The sequence below is a fragment of the Nannobrachium achirus genome (assembly GCF_963921795.1).
Source record: "Nannobrachium achirus genome assembly, chromosome: 11".
Lineage (NCBI taxonomy): Eukaryota > Metazoa > Chordata > Actinopteri > Myctophiformes > Myctophidae > Nannobrachium > Nannobrachium achirus.
In genome coordinates this window covers 33,225,470-33,247,667 of record NC_137820.1, presented here as the reverse complement: position 1 = coordinate 33,247,667, position 22,198 = coordinate 33,225,470, and the positions used below count along the sequence as shown (strand labels likewise).

The 22,198-nt window shown below is 41.7% G+C and overlaps 1 protein-coding gene across 1 annotated transcript in view; it reads right to left on the bottom strand.

The window, feature by feature from the left end:
• LOC308294292 (DNA topoisomerase I, mitochondrial) overlaps positions 1-22,198 on the bottom strand; it is a gene marked incomplete at both ends in the record, with an annotated part of 86,744 nt that overhangs the window by 49,657 nt on the left and 14,889 nt on the right. The window contains 6 exons of the mRNA XM_080737020.1: positions 1,432-1,553; positions 9,734-9,849; positions 11,694-11,868; positions 12,375-12,444; positions 12,736-12,823; positions 13,841-14,008. Coding sequence (XP_080593146.1) covers positions 1,432-1,553; positions 9,734-9,849; positions 11,694-11,868; positions 12,375-12,444; positions 12,736-12,823; positions 13,841-14,008 — 739 coding nt within the window. The remainder of the gene's footprint in view (positions 1-1,431; positions 1,554-9,733; positions 9,850-11,693; positions 11,869-12,374; positions 12,445-12,735; positions 12,824-13,840; positions 14,009-22,198) is intronic.

Sequence of the window (22,198 nt, the reverse complement as noted above, 5' to 3'; positions counted from 1 at the left end):
ACAAAACAAACTATTTTTATTTGTTTTTCCCAGAGCAGAGTATGTGGCTTTGAAGCTGTTGCCATGGCATCAGAGAGCACAGCTGGACAGTAGTCAGGGCTGAGCTGGACAGCAGTCCAGGCTGAATGTGATAACAGCCTCGGCCTTCATTACATGAGACCGTTCCGCCCAATGACCACGTCCTTGAGTGCTCTGTAATGCTGCCTCCTGCAGCGCCTGCATGTTTACAGAACCATTACCGGGTTGACAGAAGAAAGACGGACATCCACTTATTTCTTTAGACATTATAGTAAAGAATAAGGCACGCAAGGTCTTGTGAGCATGAAGATCGGCTATTTTCACAATAGCACCGTGTTATACAAAATGTAATGCCTCAACTCTTAGTGCTCGTCAGGGTGGGGGGGTCCCCAGTTAAAATATGATTATTTTGGGGGTCGTGGCCTGAAAAGGTTGAGAACCATTGCTCTAACCAATCTCAGATACAGAATCAGTTTGAAGTCTGAATGAATTTGATGGAGAACGGGAGCTGGTCTAGATCAGCAATAGATCTTCTGTACACACACACACACACACACACACACACACACACACACACACACACACACACACACACACACACACACACACACACACACACACACACACACACACACACACACACACACACACACACACACACACACACACACACACACACACACAATTTAGACAGTCTATCTGAGTATGATTGACATGTGATAGTAGGCGGTCACAGAGGGCATACAAGGAACCTTTTTTTTCTCTTCTCCCTCTTGTTTTTTCTGGTTAATGAAACAGTTTAATTGGATTTGTTCATATGCAGGGAGCCGGGTGTATGGATTAGCATATCAATGCCTGCGCACAAATCCTATTTTCAAAGTGCATTGAGCTCCAAGCAGCGCAAAATTAATTCCTCATGATATGCCTTGGCGTTGAGTGTTGGGCAACCTGACAGTTATGAGACCAGAGGTCTTCAATGTTTTCAGGCCAAGGACCCCTTAGTTGAGAGAGAGACGAAGCAGGGACCCCCAAAACCTGTTAATAGATTCCATATAGTTTCATCTTTTGACAGCACAATCATCAGTGTATTTTGGAATCATGTCAATTCATGTTTACAGATATTTAACCACTTGAACCGTCAATACTTAATAAACTTGACCTTTCACTCTATACTTAGTCTGCTCTTTTCCCCCTCTACACCAAAGCTCTTTGCAGAAAATAGCCGATCTACAAGCTCACAACGCCTCGCAGGCCGGCAGTTTGTGCTGAACTAAATGCCAACTTTTGCCACAAGACTGCCAGTCTGTTGTTACTTTAACATACTGTACGTACGGGCCATGAAACTGAAATCCGATCGGAGCCTACTGTAAGACGGCGAACAAGAACCGTCATGACGTTCGGGGTCGACCTCACCTTTCTCCAGTCAGTGAAGAAGTTCTTGCGGAACACGTCCTTGGTTGTGTACTCGTGGTCCAACATCTGAGCAAAGAACAAAGCCACCTCCTCAGACACCAAGCTCAGCTTCACCGGTGTACCTGCGTACATATACACACACACACACACACACACACACACACACACACACTAGGGCATTAACGAAGAAAATCGACAAGTCGACTCAGTTAACTTTATTACTCAAGTCGAAAGTCGAAGTTGAAAAAAAAAACTTTCTCGAGGCGTTGTGAGCATGTAGATCAGCTATTTTCACAATTTCTGCCTCTATATTTGACAATTTGGACAATGTTTAACTTGCCATTTTAGAGGTATTAAAAAGTCCTTAACCCTTTCAGTGCCCAGAATCACCACTAGAGGGCACCCTATGGCCATAGAATCCACCATAGACATACGCTGTATATGCACAAGCCGTGCGCAGCCATGACGCGCCTGAACACTTTCCTTTGAGCATGAGCATGAACAGGAACAGGATGAAGTTAGCTTGAAGTTAGCTATTGGCTACCAAGCATTTTAGAAGCCCTATTTTCGGCGATTTAGCCGTGATTAAACCTTGCACACCTCATGGATATGCATGGAACAGAGAAAATGAGCTCTAAAGATCCTGGATTGCATTGGAGTGGATGGCAAATATCGGCGGCGCGACGCTCTCGCGGGCCGTGTAAACAGATGGCGGCCGGCGGCCCGGCTCGAAAATAAAAAATAATAATAATAATTTGGCACCCTGAACGTTAATAAGGTCCAAACTACACAATAAGAGTTAAAGGGATATTACACTTTCAAAGTCATTTTATCGTCTAATCAGGCTTTTATGAACACCCTGAACAGTTTTTAATTTGCTTGATTCAATATTTAGATATTTGATGTAAATTTTACCAGGCCCGACACGCCCAGGCCCTCTCCACATACACACCCATTGTAACTTCAAACTCCATTTTAACCATGATAGATTCATTAAAAACACCCGTTGTTTTTTCTGTTGACTCATACTACCCTCCTAATACGTGAGCAGGCCGTGTTTTTTCGATAACTTTTTTCATTAATTTTTAATAATTATTTGGGAAAATGAAAAATATTTAATACAAAAATGGATTATTAAAAATAAATGAAAAAAGTTATCGAAAAAACACGGCCTGCTCACGTATTAGGAGGGTAGTTTGAGTCACCAGAAAAAATAATGGTTGTTTTTAATGAATTTATCACGGTTAAAATGGAGTTTGAAGTTACAATGGGTGTGTATGGGAGAGGGCCTGGGCGTGTCGGGCCTGGTAACATTTACATCAAATATCTAAATATTGAATCAAGCAAATTAAAAACTGTTCAGGGAGTTCATAAAAGCCTGATTAGACGATAAAATGACTTTGAAAGTGTAATATCCCTTTAAATTGGCACTTTAGAAATGTGAAGATACCCTCTATACACTTAAAACTTTATGTTTGTTTGTTTACAGTTGAATGAGAAAACAATGTTTCACATTAAGTTAATCATCTGGGGACCCCCCAAAATAATAGGGGGGTCGTGTGTGATGTCAAACAATAAAGATCATCAAACAATAAAGTCGACTTCAACTCAACTTTATACTGAGTCGAGTCGACTTGCAAAAAACACAAGTCGTTAATGCCCCAACACACACACACTGACTTTAACTTGGATAACCTGTTCAACAAAAATGTAATCGTCTATGTGCAAAGTACTGTTTGTCCTTGAGATCTTGATGAATGAATTAGTTAAATGGACGGAGGGCACACTTAGGAATCAAAGTAGTACCACAAACACCACTCTACTGCCGCCACAGTGATTAAGGACCACACACACACACACACACACACACACACACACACACACACACACACACACACACACACACACACACACACACACACACACACACACACACACACACACACACACACACACACACACACACACACACACACACACACACACACACACACACACAATTAAACATGCTGTCTGCATCAGATCCCCTAGGATCCATCTGGCTAATCCTCAAATTTAGAGCTTGGGAAGACAAGGACACAGATCTATATTCAACACCACTGCTGTGAGTCAGCACTCAGCAACAAACCAGTTACACATGCACACGCGCAGACACACCCACTCTCTCTCCCTCTCTCTCTCTCACACACACACACATGGCGTCACAAGGGGGGGAGTGGGACTGAGTTACTACTAGGGCCCAAGGTGGAGGGGCCCTAGTAACTTTAGCTATTGAAAAATAGCAGATATACAAGCTCGCAGCTTGCAAATCTTTGAATACACTGTATGTATTTTTTAAGCGAACATTTGTAACTCAAATGTTGCTACTGGGGGGTCCCTGGAACTAAATATTTTGAGATGGGGGTCTGTGGCCAAATACATATCATCTTGGGGGTCCTTGACATGAAAAAGTTTGAGCATCACTGACATGGAAACATGGGTTTCTTGCACGCATTTTCACGATTTTTCAAAAATAGCAGATCTACAAGCTCGCAGCGCGACACTCGGTGCCGCGCTGTGAGCTTGTATATCTGCTATTTTTCAATGGTTAACATTCATGGGGGGCCCGCAGTGAATCCTTGTACCTAGGGCCCAGAGTTTGGTGTGACGCCCCTGCACACACACAAACACGGATTAAGTGATCAAGCAAACTCCCAATAGGACAGAGACACTGATGGACTGCGGTCTGAGGCAGGGCGGGAAGCCAAAACAATTACAGTCGTCAATCAAGAGACGGATCCAATCCACTTTACTCATCGTACGGGTGCGATTGCGTATGTGTGCGCATGCCAAGTTTGTTAACACAGTGATTCAGTTGGTGTTGCGTGAGTGAAGTGAGTGCGAGAGAGAGAGACACAGAGAGAGAGAGAGAGAGAGAGAGAGAGAGAGAGAGAGAGAGAGAGAGAGAGAGAAGTAAACTTGCAATGAAGAAGGTGCTTTCAATTGGGTATGGCAGGGGTATGCAGCTGCCATACCCTGGGTCCAGGGGTGGAAATAAAAGCTACTTTTAAATATAAATCCATGAATGTCTCTTTGTCTATCTGTGCTGGTTATTATGTTGTTAAAGTACAGTAAAATAACTACAAATGCTAAATTTTACAAAATGGTCACTTTAGCAAGGTATTATAATTATATTCTCCACACTTGTTTTCTCCCCATCTTGACAAAATGCTATATTCCCAGGTTCCGCAAGGTCAGCTGCACAGGTGCAATTCATTATTGTTAATTGTGGCACGTTTACTAACATGCCAAGTTTAGCTGCACTTGAACAACCGTTCTAGGCTGCCATATCCAGCCCAAGAAACCGTAGAAATGGGGGGAAAAAATTAAATGACTTCTTAAAATAAATGTATCATGCCTGTTGCTAAGGTATGGCAACATGACTGGTGTCTAATCATGTTGCCATACCTTAGCTTTTTCTGAACAGACGCCACTGTGAAGGACAGCAGGGAGACTGCCGAGGAAGGAGTCACAGTCCGTCTATTCCACTTCTCTTTGATTTAAGTGCACACTGACTGCGTAATCCCTCCCCAGGTTCTTCATTTTCATTAATGCCTTCCGTTTGTCTGTCTGTCGATCGTCTGCTGTGAAATCCTGAGTGTTAAAACTGCAATCCGGTCATTATTTTCCATCTTGGCTCAGTTGTAGACATTTTGTCTCTAGGGATGGGACGATATGGAAATGTCATATCACGATTATTGTGACAAAGGAAATCGCGATTTACGATATTATCGCTATAATCAAAATCCATTATCCTGGGGTGGAACATTTGCCAAAAAATAGCCGATCTACAAGCTCACAACGCAACACGACGCGTTGTGAGCTTGTAGATCGGCTATTTTTTTGGCAAAGACATTATCTGTATCAAGACTGTATCAAGTGCGTATACAAGTACCTTTTACCAATCATAGAGGGTTTAAGTGGTACGGAATATGCAGCTCGGCAAATAAAAGGTGAATTGATCCCAGTGCATGACGGAGGACCATATCACGATAAATTCAATCCCCACGATTCGATTACCGTGATCGTTTTTTATCACGATCAACGATAATATCACGTATCGTCCCATCCCTATTTGTCTCCCACGAGAATGACCTAAGTTGCATCTTTAGTTTAACTCTGAGAGCGTACAAATGGAACCAAACGGACTGACTCTTTTGAGGCCGTTTGGTGAGTTAAAAATGGATAAATTAACACTGAGACTTTTACTGTGCACGGCTGACCTTTCCCTTCCTCTTCACAACAGACAAAACATTACAAAAATAAAATAAAAAAAGAAAGCGGGCAGCTTTGGGAGGGCACGGCCAACTTTAAATAGAAAACGCTGATTTATAGAGTCAGAGGCGACGGCTGAACTCCGACCTGATCTGCGAGGCGGAGATGATGATAATTACGCTGATGGTGATTAATTCAGTGGCCCGTTCGCACACAGGGAGAGAGAGAGAGAGAGAGAGAGAGAGAGAGAGAAAGGTCAGAGCACAAGGTTGCCTGCGGTTGCTGCAGCCAACCACACTCTGGGCTTCACTGGTCAGGCTCAAGGGCACGTGTCGGCTGTAGCGGAGAGAGAGGTGGCATAGGTGGATAGGTTACAGCAGGGGTTTTTAAAGTGGGTGACGGGGCACCCTGGGTCGCCGTGACGGCAGTCCAGGGGTGCCGCGAGATCATTTGATAATATTTGGAATTTATTTGGACACTTGAAAAAAATATTTAGTATCATTTTAAACTTGAAGTACAAAGTTATTTTCAGTCAGTTCTAACCAAAATGGCTATTATCTCAACGTTTTCCTTGCAACATAATCACTAAGATATCGTCACTGTCGGGGAGAAACCTCGTATCTCCAAGTTTCAAATGTGTACGTCTTTTGGTAAAGCAAAGCCCTGCTTGATCATACAAGACTGTCGCACAAAACTAGTGAAAACAGCTGATCTACAAGCACACAACGCCTCGCATCTAGTACATTTTATGGATGATAAATACAAAACGAACGGTTTTGGACATATAAGGTTTCCACCCGACAACAACGATATGCTATAAATATAAGGTGCTGGGAGTGAAAATTATAATATAGGGGTGCCTCAGATTAAAAATATATTCATGGGGTGCCCTGAGACAAAAGGTTTGGGAACCCCTGGGTTACAGGGCCACGCGCCGGCTCGCACCAACATTTTACACGCACATAGATGTTTAAATATATTTCGTATTATGCATTTGTGTTTAGCAGAAGTTGACCAGCGCCTTTGAAAAGGTCACATACGAGCACAGAAAGACTCACACACTCAGATCAAACTGAAATGAATTTCACTTGTCTTTTACTTTGTGACCAGCAGTGGCTCCCTATGGAGACACAAAGACCCTGCATGGAGACACAGAGTCTCCTCAAAATACTGGCTTAGGAAAACGACAAAAACAAAAGAATATCCATGAATTCAAGTCTCCATGGCATGAGTAATCAATAGAAAGAAAGTCATTTTGGGGGTGAACTACTCCTTTAAGTGCTAGGACAAACTGTTGTCTTTCTTGATTTATTTTCTCCCCTTGTCGTTATATTATACTATGTTTATTGTTCATTTCATTATCGACACTGCCACAAAGACTGACGAGCCAGAACAAAAGAACAACTTCTACTCTTTCTCTTATGTACAAAAGACAATAAAGAACATCTTCAACACCCCGGTGGGCTTTGCTTGCCGTCAGCGGCCACCATTAAATAAAACCGCCAGTGTTTGGCCCTTCAGATGAGCACATGTACGGCAGCTTTTTTTAGAATTCATCCCCGAATGCTGTGTGTTTAATGGCCCGAGTGAGATGATTCGTCCTGTAATGACTTGCAGGGTTTCTCTGAGCGGGGATGTAATAGCGGTTAATTATCTTGCCGAGAGACTGTCGTTCTGGAGGTCGCTTGGTTTCACCTGTGGCGGCGAGACAATTTGACGTATCGCGCGCTTACTTGTCACACGAACGGCTGGGAGCGATTTACAAGCACACGTTACATTATAATCGATTCTAATCGTCGCTGACAATCAATACCAGTGACACGAAGATTAAAAAAAAAGAATGTCGTGGCGCTTAGCGACTGAGGCTTCAACCGCTTGGCTTGTTTTTTTGGGCCGTGGGAAAATAAGCCATGGTGTAAAGACAACTGGAGGTTCACATGGAACCAGTGTTGTTTTTGACAGCAAATTTTGATTTAGTTTTAGTCATAGTCTTTTGAATAAAATGTAATTTAGTTTTAGTCATAATTTAGTCACCTGAAAAGTTTTAGTTTTAGTCTAATTTTAGTCGACTAAATATCATAAGATTTTAGGCGACTAAATCTACAGTTGATTTAGTCGACTAAAATGTATTTTGGCAGGCCTTGATGATATTGTAATGGCTGATTTTACACTTGGTTGCGTTGCTGAAAATAGATGATCTACAAGCTCACAACGCGTCGCAGCGACACGTTGTGAGCTTGTAGATCTGCTATTTTCAGCACGCAACACCTGAGAGCAACCAAGCATAAAATGACTCTTCTCCACTAGTCCCTCCCTAACGTTTTAGTCTAGTTTTTATTGACGAAATTGTCAATATATTTAGTCTTAGTTTTAGTCATCACAGCTTACTTTTTATTTAGTTTTTATTTAGTTTTCGTTAGTGAAAAAAACGCAGTCGACAAACATTTTTCATCATAGTTTTAGTCGACGAAATCAACACTGCATGGAACTGCTTTTATAACTTTTTTAATTATTATACATCAACGTATTGACACAAACAAGTTGTAAAAGATTCTTTATAATCGACTACTTGAACCCTGTACACTTCACTGTACAATGGTGGTGTACAAAAATAGCAATAATAGCCGTTATATCTTTATACCTGTATCTTTCAGTAATCACAATCAAGGCTTAAGTTTGAAATAATTATGATATTGATTTGAAGTCATATTGCTCAGCCCTACTTGTCTTTAATGTATTGTATTCATTGTGCCATCATTTTTTGGGGCAGAAGGGGGCGCTGGTGCCATGATTTTCTTCCATAGACGGCCACTCTCTTATTTTCACCAAGCCCAACTTGACGATTTTTTTTTTCACCCGAACTAGACGGTCTTTGTTATCATCCGAGTGCTATTTTGCAGATTAAACATGCCAGCCTTGGAATCAAAAGTCTAATTTTGCGTAAATGAACTCCAAAGATGTGAAGCTCCATTAGGATTAAACGGCAGCACTTTGCGTGGACGTGGACGTGCGATGTAAACAAATCGCGGACTTCTGCCAGTGCCAGCGCTTAGCCAGGACCATAACGGTAGTGCCAGCTTTTCTGTATACAGTATATAACCCGGTGATCTTCGGGATCTGCAAGGCTTAATGACCCTAATTAATCCCGAAGATCTTCGGGATGGGCTACAGATGAGTTAACATAACCTATTCAGTGGTTTTCAAACTTGCCGAAGCTATAAAAATGGCCAGCAAAGAAATTGCACAGCATACCTTCTTTCACCCTCTTCATTTCACATCTGAACACAACAGCCTATATAAAATATCGTATCACATACTGTAAACCTTAATCTTCATTGACTAAATTACAAGTTACAACCTATGCTATATTTCATACTTACCCCAAGAATAAAGATTCAAATAATGACATGCAAAATAATGAAACACCATGCCCTACAAAATCCTCTGTTCATTTCACTCAGAAGTAGTGCACAAATGTAACCTACCCTTATCTTTCTTCACTGTCGGCGAATGAAACGCCATATGACCTTAATGTGCTTTGGGTTTTCCATGTGTACACTGTTCTGAGCTAAATTAACTGAGGATTTGACTGTACAGTAGAGATGGGACGATATGAACATTTCATACCACGATTATTGAGACAAAAGAAATCGCGATTTACGATATTATCGTGATAATCAAAAAACATTATATCCTGGGGCGGAACATTTGCCAAAACATAGCAGATCTACAAGCTCACAACGCGTTGCAACGCTTGTAGATCGGCTATTTTTTGGCAAAGACATTTGATAGAGAGTGAAAAAAAGACTGTATCAAGTACGTACATTATAAGTACCTTTTACCAATTATAGAGGGTTTAAGTGGTACCGGATATGAAGCTCTGCAAATAAAAGGTGAATTGATCCCAGTGCATGACGGAGGACGACATCACGATACATTAAATCTCCACAATACGATTATCCTGAGTTTTTTTTATCACGATAAACAATAATATCGCGTATCATCTGTACAGCCTGTTCAGTTCTCCATCCATTCCCTTCCCACTGACCGTTGTAGATGAAGCGGACGTTGTCGGCCAGCGCCTGGTACTCAGGAGGAAAGTAGGGTCCTTTATGCTCCAGGAACTTCCATTTGACCCCGTCTTCATACTTCTCCTCCTCCCACCTGAGAGAGAGAGAGAGAGCCAGGGGGTCACATCATCTGTGGTGTTAACCAAGTACATTTTGATTTACTTAACTCATCTGGTGCCGATCCCAAACTAGTTCGGCTTTATTTCAATCCAATACAATCTTTTTTTTATTAATTCACTTACCCCGAGCTGCTTGTAGAGTCGTGGGTGGTCCTGGCTCGCTAGCCGCTAGCCAGCTAGCCGTTCTACTCTGTCCGACGATATATTCCATTAAAAATGGTTTAAAATACATTTTTGAGCTCCCCAATGTTCACCCGATGTTCGGCGCCGCTTCCGATGAGTACACGAGTGTGCCGATCCCGAAGTAGTTCGGCTTTATTTAATTAAATGAATAAAATGATAAGAGGCCTTCTGAAGCCTGGCTTGATTTTTGTAGCTACTAGCCGAAAGCTAACAACGTCCCAGCCGGCCGTAATTTGCGAACGCAATCGCCAATCTCCGCCTAATCCAATGAAAGACCGCATCTTTAAAGGCTTATATCTCTTTTTTGTGTTTTAGGAAAGCGGCGCGAGGTTTATTTACGGCGAAATCGCCCAAAAATGATCTTTTAGATGACAAAATGGGAATAGCCATTCTGTTAGCATCTTCATCCAGGACATTTCCATGCCGTGCATGAACGTGAGAACGTCAGGTCCTGGAAGCTGAAGTCCTGGAAGCTAAAGCGCTCGCCTATGAGAGATGCGCTGGCATTCTTTGGCCCCTAGAGGGCGCTGGCACGCAAAGAGTTAAAGGAGTAGTTCACCCCCAAAATGTCTTTTTTTCTATTGATTACTCAGGCCATGGAGAGTAGAGTTCAATAATATTTTTTGGTCTTTGTCACATTCCTAAGACAACATTTTGATTCGAGTAAATTTACCCCCATTGATTCCGGATGGTGACCCGTTTCGAAACGGGTCACCATCCGGAATCAATGGGGGTAAATGTATTGTTATCACATTTTTGTCTTAGGAATGTGACAAAAAACAAAAAATATTATTGATGGCCTGAGTAATCAATAGGAAAAAAAAGTCATTTTGGGGGTGAACTACTTACTCCTTTAAGTACAATTTTGACATATTTGTACTTTACTTGAGTATTTCCAATTTCCAATACTTGTACTTCTTTGCCACTACATCTCGGATCAAAATGTTGTACTTTTATTCCACTACTACTTATTTGAAAACTTGAGTTACTTATGAGTAAATTATATTATAAAACATACATTACTTGAAAATAGCCGATCTACAAGCTCACAAGGCTATTTTCAAAAATGTTGTACTTTTACTTTTGGTATATTTTACTCACTTACTTTCTTACTTTTACATTTTGAATTCCGGACTTTTACTGACATCACGCTCTGGCTTCACTGTGATGTCACATTACATAATCCCTTTTATGCCCATATATGGAGTTCCCTGATGTCATCAATATTAAGCCCATATCGGCAACATACCACACTAACGGCTGGTTCAACAGACAGGTATGTAGGGGCATAAAAGGGTGATGATGTCAGATGTCATAGACATCATAGACATCATTCCACATAACGAATAACTGAATAAGCATGTTTGGGCTCTAACAGCATATCTCCATATACAGTGCATGGATCTCGATATATGGGTACCAGGGGTCTCAATGGTAACTGGTCCGATATACATCACTGGCCAGATTGTCATCCTGAGGCGTCTTACTAGTGTGTGTGTGTGTGTGTGTGTGTGTGTGTGTGTGTGTGTGTGTGTGTGTGTGTGTGCGAGAGAGAGAGAGCGAGAGAGAGAGAGAGCTAGAGCGAGCGTGAGAGAGAGCAGTTAAAAGTGAAAAGAAAGGACCAAATCATCCCCACCATCTCCAGCGATTCTGTTCCTCCTCTTCTTTTTTCTTGATCTTCAGCTGCTTGGCCTCTGAGATCTCCTCCTTTGTCTTCTTGGGCTTTTTGGAAGAGATGGGCTCCTCGCTCCCCTCCTCTTTCTTCTCCTGCTTTGTCTTCTTGGGATTCTTTGAAATGCCTCGGCTCTCACCTTCAGGGGCGTCACAAGGGGGGGGGGGGAGTGGGACTGAGTTACTAGGGCCCAAGGTGGAGGGGCCTTAATTTTATACTTAAGCTATTGAAAAATAGCAGATATACATGCTAACTCAAATTTTGCTTCTGGGGGACCCTGGAACTAAATATTTTGAGATGGGAGTCCGTGGCCAAATTGGGGGTCCTTCACATGAAAAAGTTTGAGCACCACATAGAAACATAGTTTTTTTTTTCTTAAAAAAACCTTAGAAGGGTTTGAAATATTGAAAGACTTCATGATTTAAAAAAATAGCAGATTTACAAGCTTGCAGCGTGGCACTCGGTCCCGCGCTGTGAGCTTGTATATCTGCTATTTTTCAATAGTTAAAGCACAACATATTGTGTAATAATGCGTTCCCAGTCTAAATGGGTTAAACCCCCTCCCGCTATGAGGAACATTCATGGGGGGCCCGCAGTGAATCCTTGCTCCCAGGGCCCAGAATGTGGTGCGTCGCCCCTGCTCACCTTCCTCTTCCTTGGTCCGCTTGGACTTTTTGGAAACGGCTCGCTCCTCGCCTTCCTCTTTCTTCACCGTCTGAAAAAGAAAATGCCACCTGCGTGAACCACTTGAACCTTAGCGGCCCAGTACTCTGGGGTCAAAAATGCCGGGTGAATGTTCAGCCTTGTTATTTCGGTGTAGAGGGGAAAACATTTTATTTTTTGGGGAAACAGTGCTCTAGGACAGTGGTTCTCAACCTGTGACCCAGATGATTAACTTAACAGTAAACAAACCAACACCTTAGCCTATTTTTGTTACATATTTCTCCCACTACAGGGGCTCAAGCCCACTTTGATTTCTGTGTGCACGTGCCTGCCGCACAACTACCTTTTCATTTTCCTCCCTTGCCCTCTTCTTTTTCTTCTTCTTAGGCTCTCCGTCCTCTGCCTCACGGTCCTTCCGTTTTTCCTTGGAGCTGAAACAAGACCAAAGAGGACAGATTCACATCAACTGGAACAACAAGAGGGTTCGCCCGGATTGACACGAGTAGGGATGGGACGATATGAAAATGTCATGTCACGATTATTGTGACCAAAGAAAATGGCGATTTACGATATCATCGCGATAATCAAAATATCCCCAACATCCATTATCCTGGGGCGTAACATTTGCCAAAAAATAGCCGATCTACAAGCTCACAACGCGTCGCAACGATTAAGACTGTATCAAGTACGTTATTTCCAGTTCCATTTTACCAGTTATAGAGGGTTTAAGTGGTACAAGATAAGCAGCTCAGAAAATAAAAGGTGAATTGATCCCAGTGCATGACGGGGAACGATATCACGATAAATTTAAATCTCCACCGTGAGTGTTTTTTTTAAATCACGATAAACGATAATATCGCTTCCCTAGACATCTAGACCAGGGGTTCCCAAACTTTTCTTGTCTCAGGGCACCCCATACATTTTTTTTTTAAATCCGAGGCACCCCTACATTATAATTTTCACTCCCAGCTCCTTATATTTATAGCATATCGTCGTTGTTGGGTGGAAACCGTTCGTTTTGTATTTATCATCTATAAAATGTACTAAACTAGTGAAAACAGCCGATCTACAAGCACACAACGCCTCGCATCGCAAGGGCAGGGCTTTGCTTTACCAAAAGACGTACACATTTGAAACTTGGAGATACAAGGTTTCTCCCCTACAGTGAAGATATTTTAGTGATTATGTTGCGAGAAAAACGTTGAGATAATAGCCATTTTGGTTAGAACTGACTGAAAATAACTTTGTACTTCAAGTTTAAAATTATACTAAATAATATTTTTTCAAGTGTCCAAATAAATTCCAAATATTATCAAATTATCTCGCGGCACCCTGGACTGCCGTCGCGGCACCCCAGGTGCCCCGTCACCCACTTTGAAAACCCCTGATCTAGACATCGCTATCCCCAGACAGAGCACAAATTGTCTTTTGAGGTGGAAGGTTCTTACGCAGGAGAAGCATTAGAGATGGCAAGGTCTTCTGCTGGTTCGTCCTTCGGCCTCTTCCTCTTGTGTCGTGACAACTTCACAGTAAAGATTTCGTCGTCGGACTCCTCCTTTATCCTTCCCGTCTTCTTCGCAGCAAAGTCGTCACCTGATTCGTCATTTGCCGCCGAACTAGAGGGTAAGAATCACAGCAAAATCCTCAGTGTTCATTGTAGAAAGTGTACAAAATGGAACCAAAAGGGTTTTACTCTTAATTTCTGGATGGCAACGTTAGGAAGACGGAATGATAACTTAATGGAGGGGCAGATTTTCATGAAAACGTAGTGGCTACAAAATGACTAATGACTAGTCCACAAATCTGGGTGGTCCCAAGTTAGTTTTAGGTTATTATATTATTATATTATAAGCAGATAATATAATGACCAGTGGATGATCAATATCAATATCATATCATTGGGGAAACTGCATGACAGGGGCATTTCTGCCTAATAGACCCCATGGGGTCATCTGGGATCAATACAAGTAGGAACATGAGCCTACATGTGTTATTTAGCCTAAATGAGTTGTCTCTTAATATAGCATCAAAGTCAGTTAACCACTTTTACCCCTATATACTTGTACATTTGTAAATAGCCACCATACAAGATCACAATGAGTTGCGATGTCGCACAGTCAGATGTAGCTGTGCGATGCTGCTGTGCACAATGGTATCTAGTGTTTTTATGGATCTCTGCTGCTTTCTGTCTGCCTTTCTTAACAATTCTTACGCCAAACTCGTTCAGTAACGAGATACGGCCACTAGAGGTTGCTCTGCCAAAAGGAGTTCTCGTTCCTCAACGAGACAACAAAGGGTTAACTGTGCAGCGTGCTGTGCGCTTGATGTGTTCCCTGTGAAAGACCCTAGTCCATACGTCACAACGTGGCTCGCAGAGAGAGAAAATGGCGTGACTAGGCTGCATTGATTTCCATTCTAGGCTGAAACATAAAAAGGGCTTTATCTATGAATGAGGTGCAAAGAACGCCAGGGAAGCAAAGATCTGATTGTTTTCACGGCGACACTTTACCGCGATGGTCGGCCCCGGTTTGGATTTTAGTTTCGCGAGCGTTTGTAAACAAATCCTCAATCGTCAGTGGACACTCACGTGCACACGCACGAAGCTTCCGAGGCTCTTCAAAATAAAGCGTGAGTGAACGGCGGCAGCAGCAACAGCTAGAAATGTTAGAAACCTTGGCTTCCCATGTGTTAACTCTCTCTCAAAGTTGAATATTTCGTTTAAAAGGGTCACAGTCAGAATCGTTAGTGCGTGCATGGTTTGCCCCCTTAGAAGCATTTAATAGTTTAGATGCAACTGGGGTTTCACTTGGCCCATACATTTCAAATGAGACCTTATATAACATGTGCTAATAAGGTCCCCATCCCCACCATCCACCATCTAATTACTTGGCTAGTAACCATTTAGGGCAGAATTACCCCTCCAGACAGCATGGTAAATACTCCTAAAGCAGACACTGATGACTCTGTGACCACAGGAAACTCCACATAATTATGGTGATTGGACATTAGAGAAACAGCCTGATAATAGCATAATTATAGCAATTAGCGCGGGGCTGCAAGCTTGAATTTCCCTGCAGAGAGGCAAAATGGTTGAGGAATGGAAATGGACCAAATTAATAAATCAACAAATTACAGACAAACCTGATAATAAATGACATCGCTCGGCTGTGCTCGCATCAATGTGTGCTTTAGAACATGATTCATGGTTCAGCTGGGTTACCGAATCCAAATTACCGAAGCCTGATTAAATACTTGTGGTTGGGTGTTCGTGTCGCATGACGAAAATAGCCAATCTATCCATGTTGTGGCATTACTAAATTGGGTAAAAGAAAAAGGGAACACACAGTAACAGATCTGTTACTTAAGAGGAACCTTAATGGAACCAAATGGACCTGTACACTCATTTTAGAGTGTAGACTGAGGTCCCAGAGATGACAGTTGTGGGGCGCCCGCTGGCCAGGCGCATACCACATACTAGGCTATGATGCCTGCTGGCGTTGCCGGTTCGATTCCCGATCCGGACGACCTTTGCCGCATGTCATTCCCCATCTCTCAGTCTACTATCCTATCAAATAAAGGCATAAAAAGCCCAAAAACGAATCTTGTCAAATGTGGACCTGTGGCCTAATGCATACAAAACTGATCATCTGAAATGAAGAGTTTGAGAATCACTGGTTTAGAACATGTCTGGACATCAATCTTTCTTCACATCCTTACAGCAATGTTTCCTAAACACTGGGTCTGGATATTTTCATTATTTTGAAAGAATATGATAAATTAAATTAAACAAATAAATAAAACAATTCTGCAAATTTGAATTGTGGCATCACACCACGTTATGAGCTTGTAGATCAGCTATTTTCACTAGTTTGGGCCAGGGATTAAAGCTATTATTTCTCTTTTGGGTCTTGAGCTAAAATGTTTGGGAACTACTGCCCTACAGTAGGCTATATCAAGTCATGATTACAGACAGAAAAGTGATAAATCCTACTAACTTCCTAGTAACTTGATATATTTTTTTTATTCTGAAAGGTAAAAAATAAAAAGTCATTACACAAGTTAACTGAACAATCCAGATTTGAGAAGAAATAATTCTGCCATAAATCTAGAATCCTGAGCAAATACATGAATGAATAACATTATACCCCTCGTAAAGAAAATGCGACTGACTTTTATGAGTTTTGTTTGCTACATTAAACGTGACATTCTTTTGCCAGAAGTGAGTGCATGCCATAAAATAATTGGGTGTGTGGGGGAGGTCGTTTTTATTCTTCTTTTTCCCCCATCAGAATCGTTTTTTATTGTCACATCACAGGTTTGCAGGTGTTAAGACGTGGGTTATATTATTGTTTTTCCATGTTCTAGGGCATTCATGAATAGTGATTTTTAGTATTCGAATTATTCAACCTCAAAGTATTCGAATAGTCGAATATTCGACAGGACTGGCCAAACTGTCAAATATTAAGTAAGCAAGAGGTGAACATTGTGAAAATAGCTCACAACGCCTCGCAACGCGAGGCGTTGTGAGCATGTAGATCTGCTATTTTCACAATATTTATCTGCGGAACTGAGTCACATTACATGTAATACCTACAATTCCAAGTGCTTGTCAGGGTGGGGGTCCCCAGTTCAAATATGTTTATTGTGGGGGTCATGGCCTAAAAAGGTCTGAGAACCCCTGGTATAGAGCATTAACAAATTCATCCACCAGGGGCATTGACAACTCATTCTTATGACTTCCTATCTAGCCAAGCTTTATAAACTATATATTTTTAAAGAGAAAACAATAAAAAATAAACAAAACAAAAGCGAATATTCGACTTCGGTGAGCAGCGTCGAATAGTGACTTTGATATTCGAATATTCAAATATTTGGTGAATGCCCTAGTGTGTTCTGAGTTAAATGATTTTGAAGTTTCCGTGAGAAGAGACAGGATAGAGGTCAGAGCAGGAAGGAAAAAGAAAAGACAAGATAGAAACAAGTCAAATCATCCAAAAAGATACTGTATAAATCCATCTCTGAAAATTTGAATATTGTGTAAAAAAGCTTTGCAGATGCCAAAGAACCCCAAATCATAACTGACTGCGGAAACCTCCCACTGGACTTCAAGCAACTCTGACTTCAGAAGGTTGACTTTTCTCTATAGCCGGGGAGCCACAGGCCCAAAAGCTCAAAGAATAGGATGTTACCTGTGATGTCATGACATACTTTAAATTTTTGTTTTTTCTATTAATTTGGTCATCAAGGTCCACAGAATGAGAGGCCTGCTCTGCCGGAAATCCTGCGAAAAAAAGTTATGGCCATTTGTATATTCACTCCATCGACTTCAATATAAAGGAAAGAAACACACCAAAAAAAATATGCTTTAAGTAGCATGTGAGGGGTCAAACTAGGGATTCTTGATGATTCTGAATCCATTGCAAGCATTTGTTTCGCATGAAAAACATTCCTTGGGCTAGAAAACGGACCAAAATAACGGTGAAAAGTGATGACTCATCACTTTTCACAGGTTTGAGAGGCTGAAATCTAGCCCAAGGAATGTTTTTCATGCAAAACAAATGCTTGCAATGGATTCAGAATCATGAAGAACCCTTAGTTTGACCCCTCACATGCTACTTTTTTTGGTGTGTTTTTTTCCAGTATAGTGAAGTCAATGGGAAACTTTTTTTCGCAGGATTTCCGGCAGAGCAGGCCTCTCATTCTGTGTACCTTATTGACCAAATTGATAGGACAAACAAAAATTTGGAGTATGTCATGACATCACAGGTCCTCTCTCATTTTGGCCCAGTGGCTCCCCGGCTACTATTATAAATCCTTGTTTTGAGTGGTCTTGTGTAATATTGTAATATTTTGAACATTTTAACAAAAAAGGTTTGAAATAATTCACTGAATGTGCAATGTATCTAGAACAAGGGTCTTCAACAGGGGGTCTGGGACCCCTAGGGGGTCCTCAGAGTTAATACAGGGGGTCCTCCAAATCTTTGTGTGATAGAAACCTTTTTATATTAACCACTTGAACCCTAGTGTCCATAATTCTGAGAAGTTTAGCCAAAAATAGCCGATCTACAAGCTTGTAGATCCGGCTATTTTCGGCAAAGAAGTTTGGGGGAAAAGAGCAGACTAAGTACAGAGTGAAATGTCAAGTTATGTATGACGATTCAAGTGGTTAAATACGTATCTGAAAACACAAATTGACATGAGTCCAAAATACACTGATGATGATTGTGCTGTCAAACAATGAAACTATATGGAATCTATGACCAGGTTGTGGGGGTCCCTGCTTCATCTCTCGCTCAACTAAGGGGTCCTTGGCCTGAAAACGTTGAAGACCCCTGAACTAGAATAATGTGCTCCAGGGCAGGTAGGTTACTGTGGGCTAGCAATGTTTCACGGCAATCGGACGCCGTGTTGTTGATTTAAGGCGTTATAACAGGCCGGTGTGAGAAATTTGGGTACAAAGTTTCACAAAGATCGGTCCAACGGTGCCGGAGATTAGCTGCTAACGAAGATCTGCCTGTTATAGTGCCACAATGAGACATAAAAAAAAAGAAAATGTAGGATGGCATTTCTTCCTTAGCCTAGGCGGAATGGGCGTGCCAAGCGTCACTGGAATCTGCTCACAAACGGATAATACACACACTGAAACAAGGACAGCCAAGGCCGAAAACAGTCTCGGGCACGACTTCTGCCTGGCAGCGACAACAAAGTTGGGTGCATGTAATTCAATATAGAGAATGTCTTGTGGTCTAATGTTTTTTTTATCATTATAGTGTGTCCGTGATTCTCTCTCACACGCCTCCTCGCTATAATTCCCCAGACAAAGTACTAGGGGTGGGCGATATGGAAAAATACAATATCACGATATTTTCCCAAGCTGTACCACGATACACAATTTTATCACGATTCTTTTTCACGTTGGTTTTTATGGTTATTTTTCAAGTTACTTGACAAAAGCTAGACTCTCTGGGTTCCTTTTGGGAGGTCTAAATTGAACTTTACAAGTATGTAACTGTCAGAGTTAAGTGGAGACCTTGACATTTTTGAAAACAAGTTTGAGAACTACTAAATTAGACCAAAATGCAGGTTTAAATTGAATTCTGCAAGGAATCTCTATTAACGATTAAACAGGATTTTTTACAAGGCTCCCTCAATTGTATCACGATATATACGATACCTCTGAAAAGGCATATCGTGGAGACATTGTATCGTCTCAACGATAATTATCACCATATCGCCCACTCCTACCAAGTACAGAGCCCTGGAGGACCCCGGTCAACTAAGTATATGGGGTTTAAGTCGAGATGAAGGACTGACACCACTTGGAATCAACACAATACACTAACAGTGGCTGGGACACAGTTGCTGTGACAGTTTTTGGTCACTGATAACTTTTGAATGGAATAAAAAGAGACAAAGGCTTTAGAATGACATGCCCAAATGCAAAATAATACACTTTTCCTGCAACATTTATAAAGATTTATAAAATAAAAGCTTCACTGGTAGGTAAACATCTACAGCAACTAAAGCTTCAACTGTCTTCCTATAAATCATAAGAGAGAGATGAAGCACGGACCCCCCACAACCTTTTCGTATATTCAATATACTGTAGTTTCATTGTTTGGCTGCAAAATCATCAGTGTATTTTGGATTCATGTCAATTTGTGTTTTCAGATATTTAATAATCAGATATTGAACCGTCAATTCTTAATACTTGACCTTTCTTTCTGTACTTAGTCTGCTCTTTTTCCCCTCTACACCAAACCTCTTTGCCGAAAATAGCCGATCTACAAGCTCACAAAGCCTCGCAGTGCGAGGCGTTGTGAGCTTGTAGATCTGCTATTTTTGGCTAAAGTTCTCTGAATATGGACACTAGGTTTCAAGTGGTTAATATAAAAAAGGGTTGGAGGACCCCCTGTAGTAACTCTGAGGAACCCCTGGTGAAGACCCCTGACATATACTGTAAAATTATTATTACATTTTATACTTGTCTCTTACTCTCTATTTTGGCTTCTGCTCAAACTAATTAGGTTCACAAACCATTAACTCAGCTCCGAGAGAGGGAGAAAAGAAAAATGAGACTGTGTGGGGACAAAGATGGCCATATTTCTTGGCGTAACGCACCACTGAGCAAAACCCATGGAAAGCTATATAGTTGAAGGGGGCGGCTCACTGCATCCAGTGACATTTACACTCTGTGGTTCCAATAGCCTCTTGTTTTTGTTCCTAAACTCTAGCCGTGTGGTCTTTGAGAGGTTTCAACGCCCGCCACCCAGCACGGAGCGCACTCACCTGGAACCATTACCACCCGAGTCTTTCTAGGCGGAGAGAGAAAACCCTAGAGGGAAAACATCAAAGGCGACTGGACTTTAAGGAAATTAGTTTCTCCACGACGTCTCCCTTTTAAAATGTCATTTCAGGTATTGAAGCAGCCCTAAGTCCATGTCTGGGAAATCATCCATTAAAGAAGGCGCGTGAACACCAGCTGTGCGTGAGATAGATGCAACGCAGCGGGCCTTTGGCCCAAGTTTGCCTTCTCCAGCACTCTCCCGCAGAGAACCCACCCCCCCCAAACTACTTCCGCACGTGCGTTCTCATTTATTACTTGCCTGACAAGCTGCAGATATTTGTCTTCACTACGGTGCAAAAAATTAATTTCCTGAGAGTCGGCTTAACACTTTGTCAGAAACGAGGACTGGCGTGCGTCCAGACTCCAGAGCGGTCCAGTCGGCCAATCCCCAGTGAGACACGTTCATTTTCAATTTTCATTACCGCAGGGGGGGGGGAGAACGGCGGGAATCGAAAAAGAAAGAAAGAAAAAGAGATTCCATTTGAATCAAAAACGGATTAGGACTAATTTTCAATGGCACCAGCAAGGCGCTGATGGGGAGAGTTTATAATTTCTATCCGACCGCTATACACTAGGTTGTTAGGGGCCCACACTGCATGATGAGTGACTGGTGCAATCACTCACTGATGGCTTGTCAGCTCATTATCAAAGCCTTTAATAAGATGCTGTCAGCTGCTATTAGACCGTCGTCGTCCCTGGTTCCTACCTTCTTCTGTCAACGTCGTTATCACTCTCTGGGGTGTCACTCAGCTGTCTCGTGTCCTGATCAAGAGAATTAATAAGGAAAAAAAGTTCAGTGGATTAAATTCAGTATACAATCCCACAAAATAACAGCAGGTAGTTCAGTGGTTCTCAAGCATTTTCATGTCATGGACCTCTAAACTGGATATGGATTTGGCCACAGGCTCCCTTTAAAAATACGTTTTTTGTGCCAGGGACCCACATAAGATCTGTGTAGTTAAAATGTTTCAAAATTCTTCAAAAAAATGTAGGGTTCATTTGGGGTAAAATTTAGTCTGCTAAATGCCTAGATTGTAAACTGCTGAACTCATAAAATACCACAGTCTTGTAGTAAATCAGTATCATACATATCCTGAAGCTGGAGACGTAAGCCTACCGATATTCAGTGATTGGGTCTAATGATCAAAACAAGAACATTATAATGGTGTAAAAAATCTATACAAAACTAAACATTTCCACGCTGTAAGGCCAGTAAGGGACAAGATGACCCCCGGCCACTTTCATTATCACTGAATACACCTTTAAGTGGTATTTTAAGTGGTTTCCAGGGGTTCCCACAAGGAAGATTTTAGAAGGTTTAAGTCTTAAACATTCCTAAACTTTGCCATTTTCCGTCTAAAGTGTAGACGGAAAATAGAAAAAAAAGTTTAGGACAACATCAAAAGTCACCAAAACTAGCTGATCCACCCTTCTATTTTTGGCTAATGTTCCCCCCAGC